Source organism: Vombatus ursinus, unplaced genomic scaffold, assembly GCF_900497805.2.
Source record: "Vombatus ursinus unplaced genomic scaffold, bare-nosed wombat genome assembly UNPS02014798.1, whole genome shotgun sequence".
Classification (NCBI taxonomy): domain Eukaryota; kingdom Metazoa; phylum Chordata; class Mammalia; order Diprotodontia; family Vombatidae; genus Vombatus; species Vombatus ursinus.
Window position 1 is genome coordinate 73,602,527 of NW_020954576.1, and position 13,722 is coordinate 73,616,248.

General features: G+C 35.9%; 1 protein-coding gene across 7 annotated transcripts in view; it reads right to left on the reverse strand.

The window, feature by feature from the left end:
* The window catches only part of LOC114049920 (centrosomal protein of 170 kDa-like), a 172,249-nt gene that overhangs the window by 101,124 nt on the left and 57,403 nt on the right, over positions 1-13,722 (reverse strand). For all 7 annotated transcript variants that reach the window (XM_027871379.1, XM_027871374.1, XM_027871378.1 and 4 more), the window contains exon 3: positions 1,980-2,069. In XM_027871379.1, coding sequence (XP_027727180.1) covers positions 1,980-2,069 — 90 coding nt within the window. The remainder of the gene's footprint in view (positions 1-1,979; positions 2,070-13,722) is intronic.

Sequence of the window (13,722 nt, forward strand, 5' to 3'; positions counted from 1 at the left end):
AAACAACGTTGTATTTAACTACTTTGTATTTATTATATATGTGTGTACACGCACAGAAACGTTTATGTATTTGTTGTTGTTCAGTTGTGTACAACTCTTTGTGACCCCATTTGGAGTTTTCTTAACAAAGAGATTGGAGGGGTTTGCCATTTCCGCCTCCAGCTCATTTTATAGATGAGGAAACTGGGGCAAATGGGGTGAGTGACTTGCCCAGGGTCACCCAGTTACTAAGTGTCTGAGGCTAGATTTGAAGTCAGGAAGATGAATCTTCCTGACTGCAGGCCTAGCACTATATCCACTGAGCCACTCAGCTCATATGTATGCATGCATGTATGTGTGTATGCATGTATTTATTCATACACATGCAAGTATATATACACACCCACTGTATAACATGGACAACTCTGTTGTTCTCCTACCCTCCCCCCCACCTCCAATAGAGCTCCTGGTAAGTAGGTACACCTCCAGTGCCTAGCACAAAGGTGATGCTTAATAAATGCTGGACTGATTGACTGTGATCCATGATTTATAGCCATATAACATACTGATTTTAAAAATATAGGTTTTTCACTGACCATAAGCTCAATGTAGTGAGTGAATTAACTCTGATGCTAGAAAAGCCCTGATTCTCCAGAAGATAATGGAACAAGATGCAAAGTTAAGCATAAACCTCTTGACTTTGAGAACCAAAGACCATTCAAGAAAGTAGGAGTGTTACAACTTCAGAATCAGTCCCTTAAAAGAGATGATGAAAAGAGTGATGGGGAAAAGGTACTGACAAGCAGTATAGAAACAGATGAAGATGCTGAGAAAGTGAAGGACAGCATCGAACATCCAGGGTCACCAACTTTTTGAACCTTTTATATAATTTTTCTTATTGTCCAGACTGACCAAAAGGGAAGAGGGGGAAAAACAGTTTGCTGTGTTGGATAATTGGAAGTTCTGATAATTTTCTTAAAGTATTGCTTCATAGAAAATATTTGGAAAACTATTGCTGCATTAGGAATTGGCAATATTTTTATTTTTATTACAATATTCTAAGAAAATGGCAAAAATTACTAGTTATTGTCAAGGTTGTTTTTTTGTTCGTTGTTGTCAATAAAAGTTTTCACTGAAAACCCCCCAAAATATGGATTTTTGTTTCAGGAAAGAAGGGGATCAATGCAAATACTGCATAATTTCCCATTCAAAATCCAGCCTACTCTCCTCATGTTCAGCTCTGGGCTCATTGTCCACCTGCAGTTGGTGGAGATACCACACTGATGCACTAACTCAAATGGTCATCCATTTAACTATGTGTCTCACTCTGCATAATATCTTTTATCGTAATCTATTTCCGTGTATTTAAATATTTTAACAAAATAACCTAGTTTACTGTAGTAATTCCACTCCCAAGTAACATGGAATTAAAAGTTAAAATATTTCAAGTGTTGCAATTCAATGCAACACACTACCCTCCATTCGAATATGAGCTCCTTGATGGCAAGAACCATGTTTTTACATTTCTTTGTATCTCCAGGACTTAGAATAGTTCCTGGCACATAGTTAAATGCTTAATAAATGCTTCACTAACAAAGCTGTTGCAGATAGATAACACACTATATAACAGAGTAAATATTCCAAAAGGCCTACAAGTCTAAGATGAGAAGGTACAGTCAGAGAACAGGTCATCTGAAAAGGACCTAGAGGTTCATGGAGTTAACAGAAAGCTAATGCTATCTAAGGCTACATGAAGGGATGCAGTCCAAGCCCTGTTACTAGTATATTCTGGTTATTCTTCATTTATAGCGTTGTGTTCACTTCTAGGCACCATATTTTAGGAAGAACACTGATAAAAATGGTCTTCAGTATTAGTGTAAGAGAAAAACAAGTTAAAGAATATTAGATTTTTGAAGAAAAGAGATATCTGGGGCCCTTTAAAAAAGAACAAAGAACAAATAAAATAACAAAATAACACATTTGATCAACTGTTAACTTACCCCATTTAGACTACCCAAATCCTTTACTAAGTGTTCATCTGCAGAGGCATCATAGTTGACTACAGCATGTTGCTTATCCACGCTGCGTGACTGAAAAACAAATAGAAAAAAGTGGTTTAAAGATTAATCTTAGTAAAAACAAGGAAATTCAAAAAATAAAAAACCTCAAACATAAAGATTTTAATTATTTTCTTAATACTCCTAAACCATATGACTAATACATAGAAATGTATAAAACAGATTGGTGAAGAAAAATTTAAAGTATATTAAAACTAAGATTAAAATCAGGAATGTAAAAAATATCCTAATATTTAAGCATACACAAATTCTAATAAGTACCTTTCTACCACTATCAGTTTTTGTGTTTCACAATGATATGTGAAGCCAACTTTACTTAATGAAACTAAGAGACAAAAATGTATACGACCAGCTGTATTTTTTTAAAATGTAGAAAATAGTCAACTTTGTTTAATGATTTTTCTCTATCTTTGTGAACTGCTATTGAAAGAAAATTACCAATAAACATGTTTTTATTGTCAAATAACCACCTCCACTGAACTCCTTTTTTTCCACCTTGGGTTTTCTCTTCAATTATGACATAATTGACTTTACAAAAATTATGGCACAAATTTTAAGGGAAAACAAAACTGATTAAAAAACAGAATAATTCTTGTTTTAAGATAATTTCTCAAAGTTGGGTTAGTAGAGGAATTCCTGAAGGATTGAAGGGATCAAACTTGAAAATAAATTCTGTAGTACCAACTTGAACAATCATATACCAAGTAAAGCATATTTTACAAAATGGGTAAGACAACCTCTTTTATTTCCTAAGCAATGCTCCTATATTTTTCTTTCCTAGACTTGAAAAGAGGATGCTAATAAGGAAAACGATACATCCAATCTCAAATAAATGTGTTTGTAGTAGATACACTTGTACTTTGGATTTACGCTTTGTTGTTGTTGATGCTGCCGCTGCTGTTGTTTTAAAGATATGATATCATGTATGGGTAGGAGCACAAAAGACTTCCAGATGAGCCATAGACTGAAACAGTGCAAAAAAAAAAATTGGTCAAAGTCAGTCACTCAGGAAGTATATTCTTTGTAATTTGCGCTCAGAAGACAAATCATTTCTCTACAACTCTGTGGGGCAGGAGATAACTTTTGAACTGTCACCAAGTATTTATTGACATAATAGCACTGTACTACCAAATGGGAAAAAGCATAATGTATGGTCCATGACCTCAAGGAACTTACAACCTAGTTGAAACTAATGAACGATATACAGGCCAGTATATAATTAGGAAGAGTTGTATAAGGGTTGAGTTAATGATTTAATTTTGTATGGGGAACTTTCAAATGTGGAAATCCCTTCTATCAATACAGGCAGCGTGATTTATAATCTCAGAGATTTGCCTATAGCACACTTAGAGCAAGAGGTAAATCAACACACGTAGAACCACTGAGCCAACATATGTCAGAAGCCTTCAACCCAGGTTTTCTTGACTTTGAAGTTGGCTTTCTATGCACAGTACTATACTGCCTTTGAAGAATGTTAAATACTGAAATTACACTACAAAGAAAATTTCCAAGAATCTCTAAAATACTTAAATATGACATATATCCAAATCCTCATGCAAAAAAAGTTTAGAAAACTCAGGTATCACTGACATTGGTGATATGTTACCAAGGTCAACCTTGATTTAAAATATAATTTTCTTTGCAAAACTTTACAGAGGAAGATGGTAACAGAGAATAAACAGTATCATCTCATAAAACAGTGAAGATTAGTGAAGCAGAAAATAATTCTATAGGAAGCTTGGCATGAGACCCAATTAAGTCAAATCATCCTGACAGTATTTATGGCTGCAATTGAACTGAGGACAACAAACAGATGAAAAATGAAAAAGACTTGCTAGTGTTTATCCTTTATAAACAACTATTTTCATCATCACTGACAGTGGGACCAGCCTATTTCAAATCAATAGCACAGTCTTCAATATGCTATTATGAACTGCAAATGGCATTGAAGATAAAGTCAGAAAAAATTTTGCACCAAATCAAAAATAAAAGAAATAATATCTGTAAATGAATCACTTCTGGAAACACCAAGGTATTAAAAGGGGAGAAATACCAAAACCCTTTTAAAAAGTTCTTACCAAAAAAAAAGGCAATTAAGTCATCAGCACTTAGCAACCTTACTTTCTATCTTCCATAAAATCTTCATTAAAATTATTTACACAGGTATTGAAGTGCATTCCTGATAAATATTTAGGAAGTAAACAGGTAGGCTTTCATTAAGGATTTTCTATATCAGAACACATCATCAGTCACACAAGTGACTGAAAATTTGGAAGAATGAAAGATTCTGCTGTTTACTGTTTTTGGGTTACAACAACAAGAACACCACCAGTATGTGACTTATTAGAGCAAAACAAAATCTTCAAGTTTCTCTTCCAAAGACTCTCCCGTGCATATATTTAGACAACAAATGCTGCTAAAGAGATAGATTTTATTCAATGATGCTCTGATTATCAATATCAAGAAAGGCATACAACAGGTAGATACCCAGTCAACAAGCATTTATTAAACACTTAATCTGTGCCAGGCATTCTGCTATGTGCTAGAGATATAAAAATGGGCAAAAAATATAATCTAAGTATTACTCCTGCTATATGCATTCTGTGCTGGTCAGACTATATGTTTACTTCTTCTCTCTTTAAAGTCATTGCTTTTTAAAAATTTTTACTGATGTTTTTTGTTTTTATTTATTTACTTTTAGGAGGCAATTGGGGTTAAGTGACTTGCCCAGGGTCACAGAGCCTGTGTCTAACGCCACATTTGAACTCAGGTCCTCCTAACTCTAGAACCAGTGCTCCATCCACTGCACCACCTATCTGCCCTGATGCCTGTTGTTTTTAAATCACAGTAATTTCCAAATGACACGTTGATAGCCTTGACTGCATAGAAGAACGCATTCAACATTCCACTCCTCTATTCTCCCTTTCCCCTTCTCTAAGGAAAAGGAGGCCCATTTCTTCTGTACTTTGTTTACTTCATGCTATCTCCATCCATACGAGTCTTTCCTATTTCTTTGAATTATTCATGTGAAGGCAAAGGGAAAAAAAAAAGGGGGTCCTGTATTTTTCCTTCCTTGACTTGAATGACTTAATTTTTAAACTAGCCTATATTTCAATGTATGAATTAAGCAATTATCTTTGCTTCTATGTGTTTAGATTTCAGTCCCTTGCTAAGGCTTTTAAAATTAATGAATAAATGAATGAAAGAAAAAGTACTTCTTAAGTTCTTACTACTTGCTAAGAACTATGCTAGCTGCTAGAGAAAAATTTAAAAAGGAGACAGTCCCTTGTTCTCAAGAAGAACAATTGTTCAACTGGAGGAAATACATTAATTGGAGCAGCAAGGTGGCATAGTAGATAGAAAACTAAGTCTAAGTCATGAAAACCTGAGTTCAAATTCAGCCTGACACTTTTAGCAGTGTGACCCTGGGTAAGACACTTAATATCTGTTTCAGATTCCTCGTCTGTAAAATGGAGACAATAATAGCCCCTACCTCCTGGGGTTGTTGCGAGGATCAAGTGAGATAATTGTAAAGTGCTAATTAAGTGAGATATACACATATACACATGTATGTGTGTGTTATCATTATTATTATTATTACATATAGAAAGGTTCATGTATGTGGGCAGATAAGGCCTAGAAGTCCTAAGGGCACAGCAATTTGGGTGGTGGCAAGGCCTAAAGATCCTTAGGGTACACTGACAGGTATGATTTGCAGGGCCCAAGGGTCCAGAGGATAGATAGTAATCTGGTGATCCTCCATCTTACCAGAAGTTGCAGTTGGCAATACCCTGCTCATCCAAGTAGTGACAATAGCCACATCTTCTCTGCAGAACAGGGGGCCTGAAGAGACCTGGTCCACCACCACAGGGAATATGAAAGTGGGCCTGATTCTGGCTTCCCTTCCGCAGAAGTCAGAATAGAAGGAAGGGTCCCTGTGCCCATAGAGAAAGTGGAACACAGGGAGAAAAGTTTGAGGAAGCAAGCATTTTTTATACTGGGTCTTCCTGGGTACTAAGTGGATTGCGAATAGCAGAAAACAGTCTCACTGCTGGGGCCTATTCCCGCTGATAGGTATTTGTCATTTACCAGTAGGCTTCTCACAGAGAGAAGTTATATTTAGCAGCTTAGTACTCTAACTTTATCTCTCCCTGTAGGAAACATTGTGACTTCATACTTAATAACAGTTTGTGATCCAGCTTTTACTTATTCACTCTTAACTATATATACTAGCTAGAAATTGCTCGTTAAGGAAAGCCCACTTGGCCAACAGAGGACAAGTTTTAAGTCCAATGGTCTCTTCATGACATGGCGTGTAACCACAATATAGCTTCTTCCTAACCTTTATCTTATACCACATTGTCAGTCATGAGGTTTTTCCCTGACAGTATGAGTATACTGTGGAAAGTTGTCTAAGTGAGGGAAAACTATAAACCCTTCCCTTCCCTCCTCCCCTTCTGAACCACATCAATGGCAATGGTGATTCCGTTTAAATCTTGATTTAGGATGCAACTGAAGAAGGGTGCCCATGGGCTCTGCACTTTCATCAAGTTTTTGGACTCCCATTTGTTTTTTAATAGGTCAGTAAGAGATTTTATTATTGTTCTGTTCATTTCTCTATTTTTGGGTCAGCTGGTTCCTAAAAGTGTAACCTGTTCTGTTTACGCCAGCTAACCCCTGAGGTGAATCCTGTTCTGTTTTATGCTGGCATACTCCTATAAATGTAATCTAAATAAGGCTACCACCTCATCAGAGACTTTTCCATAGCAAGGACTATGCCCCTCCTTGGTGATGTGTCTGAGGTCTGGGAATGTTAGCGGATATTATCTTGGATAGTGCTTTCAGGAGAAAAGAAAAAGAATTCTTGAGGCCTGCAGTACGATATTAAACAAAGGAAAAGAATTGGGACACTCTAGTTGATTGGCATAGAGAAGCTTCCAATTTGCAATTTGCTTTGGTTTGTCTATTAAATGTGATTATGTGAATGCTAGCAAAAGTGACTTTTTTTCCTTGTCTTATCTCTGTTTTTATATGAGTAGTTTAAATTCAATTAAGTTGGATTCTTTTATGCCTAGAGAGGGAAGATACACAATTTTATTTCATTACATTCATACAAATCAGAGTTTGTTCAGCATTACCCAATCAATGGGAACTTCTTTTGTTTCAGGTTCTTTGCTCCCATATCGTACTCAGTTCTAAGTGCTTTATTTCAGGAAGATGAGGGATGTTTAGAAGGGAGCAGAATAGTTACCCCTTCCCTCAAAAAAGCTTGATGAGTTGGAGCAAAACACTAAAACGGATGAGATAAAATTCAATAGGGATAAATTTAGTCTCTCTTTTTTCAAATCAACTGTAGAAATATTGAAAGGGAAAGGTATAACTAGAAAGCAGTTCACATGTAAAAAACCTAGGTGATTTTAGTGGACTACAAGACCAACGAGTCAGTTTTTATATAACCTATCTGACAAGAGAGCTAATATGACATTTAGCTATGATAATAAAGGAAAGGAAAATGGAAAGGAATAAGTATTTATACAGTGCCTACTATGTGCTAGGCACTGAAGCTAAGCATTTTTTTTCAATATTACATTATTTGATCTGCACAACAATCCTGCAAGGTATAGGTGCTATTATTATTATCCCCATAGATGGTATTATTGTACTTTCCATCAAAGAAACTGAAACAAACAGAAGTTAAGTGACTTGGCCAGGATCACATGGCTAGCTATGTATCTGGGGACAAATTTCCACTCAGATCTTCCTGACTCCAGGCCTAGTGCCACTAGCTGCCTCTTTTTTTTTTTTTCCAGGCAATTGGGGTTAAGTGACTTGCCCAAGGTCACACAGCTAGTAAGTGTCAAGTGTTCGGTCTGAGGCCGAATTTGAACTCAGGTCCTCCTGACTTCAGGGTGGGTGATCTATCCACTGCGCCATCTAGCTACCCCCTACTAGCTGCCTCTAATAACAGAGGTATAATGTCCATACAGAGTGAAAAAACAGAAGTAGTCTTTGAATATTTGAAGGTTTGTCATGGGGAAAAAAGGGTTACATTTCTTCTACTTAAGCCCCAGAGGGCAAATTACAATCAAAGTGTGGGAGTCAGAAAGAAATAGGTTTCAGTTCAAACATAACAATCATATCTGTACAGAAATGGAATTTGTTGCCTGAGGGGGCAGCAAGCTCCCAGCAACTACAGATCTTTAACAGGATCCTGAACAGGTTAGAATAGATGACATCTAGGGTCCTTTCCAATTCTAAGATTCTATAAGACAGAATAGAATCAAAGAGGATTATGAGGTTTCAAAAGTCTAGTGACAGAGAAAGAATGATGGTAAATCCAACACATAGAAAATAAGTGAATAGGAAATAATACGTAATTTGTGTGTGGGAGTGAGCAATGGGTGAGCTACATTTTGAATGTGCTGAGTCTGAGTGATAATGAAATATATAAGTGACAATGTCCTGGCAGCATGTTAAAGTACAGAACTAGAAGGACTAGAAATACAAATTTGAAAGTTGCCTATATAGAAGTGATACCTGAGGCCAGAAAAATGGTGGGTTCTCAGAGAAGCGCTGTGGAAACAAGCTAAAAAAAAAAGGACTGAGCTTTGACAAAATTAGGGTAAGAAAGACCAAAAACAAAGGAAGCCAGAAAAAGAGTAGTCTAAAAATGTAGTTTCAAGAAACAAAGGAATATCTAGGAGGAAGCGGTCAGCATTGCAAACACAGCACAGAAGTCAAGGAGATTTAGCAATAGTACAAAAAAAAAAAAAAAAACAGAACTTGGATTAAGAGGAATGAATCTGAATCTCAGTTCAGCTATTTATTTGGTTTCACAGATCTCAGGCAAGTTGTAACTCCCCTTCTTAGTTTCAGTTTTATCACCTACAAAATGGAGATCATAATAAGTGCTACAGAAATGTAGTCAGGATGAAATGAGATAAAAAAATGTGAAAGTACTTTGTAAACTGAAAAGAAATACACAAAGGTAAAAAAAAATGCTTTTAAAAGAAGGAAAGGCATCATTAAGAACTGGAATAAGTGTCAAAAAAAACAATATTTGAGTTATAGCATCATTACTAGTTAACACTGGTCAAATCACAACATTTTTTTAGATCTCAGTATCTCCATCTGTAAAATGAAGATAATACAACTTTCCCACACATTGGCAATAGAGATCAAATCACAGAAAATGTCTTTAGAAAGCACTTATTAAGTTGTACTAATGAGTAAAGGTTAACATGTTAAAAAGAGCTATTTCAAGAGGTTTCTTTTTACAGTGCCCCTATATACTAAAGATATGCCCTTGGATTTGTCTTAGATATATTCAGTATACAAACTCAGCAACCACAACATCTAAATATTTAGAAGATTATTCTTGGACATTAGTCATAATTGCTGTAAATGTTACCTTGAAGATCCATTAGAACATAAATTCATTTCAAGCAGACTTTCATTCTCTGTTGTATCCTCAGCACCTAATACAATTCAGGGCACACAGTAGGTGTTTAATAGAAACATGCTTGCTCTACTCATTTTGTTAGTTAAAAGGCAAAATTGGTCTTACATTCTCAGAACCATTTAAGGCTATTAAATGGCTATTAATGTCAGCTTAAGAAGAATTCTGTTTTGCTTTGTGCTGGTATATTGTTATATATGTAACCAGCAAAGGCTCTAACATAAGAAAATCAGAATTTTTTAAAAACTGCCAAAATAAGTACTAAATTGTATATTTCAAATTCATCACATTAAATCAGGTTCTTGAAGTCCAAATGGTACATTGCCTTCTTCTGTTTAGCCAGACATAACTGGATATCTGCATAGCTAACAATCATTTTCACAATGTATTAATACATTAGCTAGCCAGCTCTAAATGGTTTCTTGAACTGGGACAGAGGTGATTTCTAAGTTAAATTTTTTTTCATAATGGCTATAAATCATATTGTGCAGCATTTTGAAATTTAGGAAGAAAACCTTCAATGAGGTGAACAAGGGTATAACAAACACACATTTCAATAAAAAATACATGGTTTAGGGCTATCCTCAAAGTTTTAAGTCTAAGCTGTAGTAGTTTAATACTGCACAAAGACATTTGGTAACTCTGTAAAATAACTTAAGAGTTTTGAAACTCAAGCAACCATTATTTTACCGAATGGCAATAGTACTACATTGTAAACACATTATTACAAAACTTGACCATTTTGTAGAAAATTATGTTATAGGTAGTATTTATGCCAGGTGAATCTTCATTTAATATGCCTATTTATAAAAGCTGAATTTTCAGTGTAGATGTATAGGCATCTGCAGTATATTAAATAAAACAAGTACACTTTTTATTTTTTTATCTTACAGGCTACTGTGTTAGAACGCGAACTAGTGATAGTGTATTAAGCAAAACATTTCCAAAATTATGTCTTAGGTTTTATAGATAGAAATAGAAAATGGATTTTAGTATGAGGATCTAATTAATTTTTTTTGGCCATACCCTTTGAAAAGTGTTTTAATAAGAGAAAACAAGGAGATTAGAAATAATCAATGATAGCAAGGGTAGTGGATGTCACTTAATTTTTTAAAGACTAAATAAGAGTGATATATATCAGCATTTCTGTATATTACTAACAAAACTCAGCAGCAAGAGATAAAAAGAGAAATTTCATTTCAAGTAACTGTAGACAATATAAAATATTTGGGAGTTTACCTGCCAAGACAAACCCAGGAACCATATGAACATAATTACAAAACACTTTTCACACAAATAAAGTTAGACCCAAATAATTAGAAAAATATTACTTGCTCATGTGTAGGCTGAGCTAATATAACAAAAATGACAATTCTACCTAAATTAATTCACTTATTCAGTGCCATACCAACCAAAGTACCAAAAAATTATTTTATAGAGCCAGAAAAAATAGTAACAAAATTCATCTGGAGGAAAAAAAGGTCCAGAATATCAAGGGAATTAATGAAAAAAAAAATGCAAGGGAAGGTGGCCTAGTCGTATCAGATCTAAAACTGTATCATACAGCAGCAATCATCAAAACTACTTGGTACTGGCTAAGAAATGGAGTGGTGGATCTGTAGAATAGGTCAAGTATACAAGACACAATAGTCAGTGACTATAGTAATGTACTGTTCGACAAATCCAAAGACTCCGGCTTCTGGGATAAGAACTCACTATTTGACAAAAACTGCTAGGAAAACCAGAAAACAGTATGGCAGAAACTAGGCACAGACCAACATCTTACACTGTATACCAAGATAAGGTCAAAATGGGTACAAGATTTAGACATAAAGGGTGAAACTATAAGTAAATTAGGAGAGCAAGGAATAATTTACCTGTCAGAGATTTACGGAGAAGGGAAGAATTTATGACCAAACAAGAGACAGAGAACATTATTAAATATAAAATGGATACTTTTGATTACATTAAATTGAAAAGTTTTTGCACAAATGAAGACAATACAACCAATATTAGAAGGGAAGCAGAAAATTAGGAAAGAATTTTTACATCCGGTATCTCTGATAAGGGCCTCATTTCTAAAATATATAGAGAACTGAGTCAAATCTATAAGAATACATGTCATTCCCCAATTGAGAAATGGTCAAAGGATAGGAACAGGCAGTTCTCAGATGAGGAAATTAAAGCTATCTATGGTCATATGAAAGAATGCTCTAAATCACTACTGAGTAGAGAAATGCAAACTAAAACAACTCTGAGGTACCACATATCTATTAGATAGGCTAACATAACAAAACAGGAAAATGACAAGTGTTGGAGAAGATGTGGGAAAACTGGAACACTAATGCACTGCTGGTGGAGTTGTGAACTGATCCAACCATTCTGGAGAACAATTTGGAACTATGCCCAAAGGGCTATAAAACTGTGCATGCTCTTTGATCCAGCAATACCACTACTAGGTCTGTATCCCAAAGAGATGATAAAAAAGGGGAAAGGACTTACATGTTCAAAAATATTTATAGCAGCTCTTTCTGTGGTGGCAAATAATTGGAAAATTTAAGGGGATGCCCATCAATTGGGGAATGGCTGAACATGTCATGGTATATGAATACAATGGAATACTATTGTTCTATAAGAAATGATTAGCAGTTGGATTTCAGAATAACCTGGAAGGACTTACTTAAATTGATGCTGAGTGAAATGTGCTTGTGCTCATTTCAGGAGAACATTCACAGTAACAGCAACATTGTGTGATGACCGACTTCGTTAGATTTAGCACTTCTGTCTGTGGCATGACTCCAATGGATGTGTGATCAAACAATAAGGAGGTGGGGAAATGGATCCCATCCTACCCCTGCCATGACAGCAAGCTATGGCATTGGTCTCCACCATGCTTCATATTTCTATACTCCTCATATCCCTTTATATTCTTTCAACTTTGCCCCCTCCCGCTACTATGCAAGTTCTCAATAACCCCATTCTGATATAGACACTGTTCCCTGAAACATGTAATAATCTAACTGCTACCAAGGTGCCTACAGCAATAACTATACCAGTGCCACTAGGAAAAATATTCCGTCACACCCAGTATACTCCCCCTATCCCATGTTCACCTTCTGAACGCAGCAGCTGCCTATAAGCCTGAGAGGGAAGCATTCTGCTTTAGGTCAATGAATAGTGAGTTAGATTCCAGGGGAGGAACCAAGAGGGTGGTTCCTCTAACCACTAAGCCCTCCCAATATTCTCTCCAAACAATTTTAAAATAATACCTCAAATTGAATTCTGGAAGAGCAGAGCCCATATAAGGTCAGAGTGAGACATTCTTCCAGCCCAAGACAACTGAAGGGGTTGGAAAGAGAGATCTGTGACAGAGGAGTGAAGGTTGATGGGGAGCCCACATGGATGAAAGACCAGTGGTGGAACCAGGTGGAACTACAGAAGCTTTCAAGCTAGAAATAGTAAGGAGACCTGACAACTGGTCAGAAAGAAATTAAAGAGAACTCTTGTGGTAGTCTTGGACACAGGACCAGACACTGTTTGGCAACTCCACTGCTTATACCCACTTCTGGATTATAGTTCAAGGGCAAAGAGGAGCACTTTCCAGCTAAGAAGAAGTGGAGGGAAGCCCTGAGGGACAGTATCTCTTTTGGTTTCAGAGGAATCAAGGAACTTGAAGAACAGTTTCACTTCTGGTCCCAAAGCAGTGGGGGCCCTGAGAAGCAGTACTGATTGCAATCCGAAGGGATTAGGGGCTGTTCCTGAGTAATAATCAGAGTCAAGGCCAGAAAAGGTGAGTAATAAAAGGGAGGGCAGATAAAAGAAGGCAGTGGTCAGAAGCAAAACAGACTTTAGAGGAGGAATAGGATAAGAAAAATGTAAAGAAGGACAAACAGAACAAAATAGGATAGAAGGAAATGTAGTTAGTAATCATAACTATGCATGTGAATAGGATGAAAATACCTATAAAAATAAAAAAAAATTAAAAAGCACAGAGCAGAATGGATTAGAAACCAGAATCCAACGTATAATGTTTATAAGAAACACACTTGAAACAGAAAGTACACATAGAGTTAAAATAAGGGGCTGGAGCAGAATCCATTATGCTTCAGCTGAAGCAAAAAGGCAGGGGTAGCAATCATGATCTCACATAAAGCAAAAGCAAAAATAGTCCTTATTAAAATGGATAAGCAGGAAAACTACATCTTG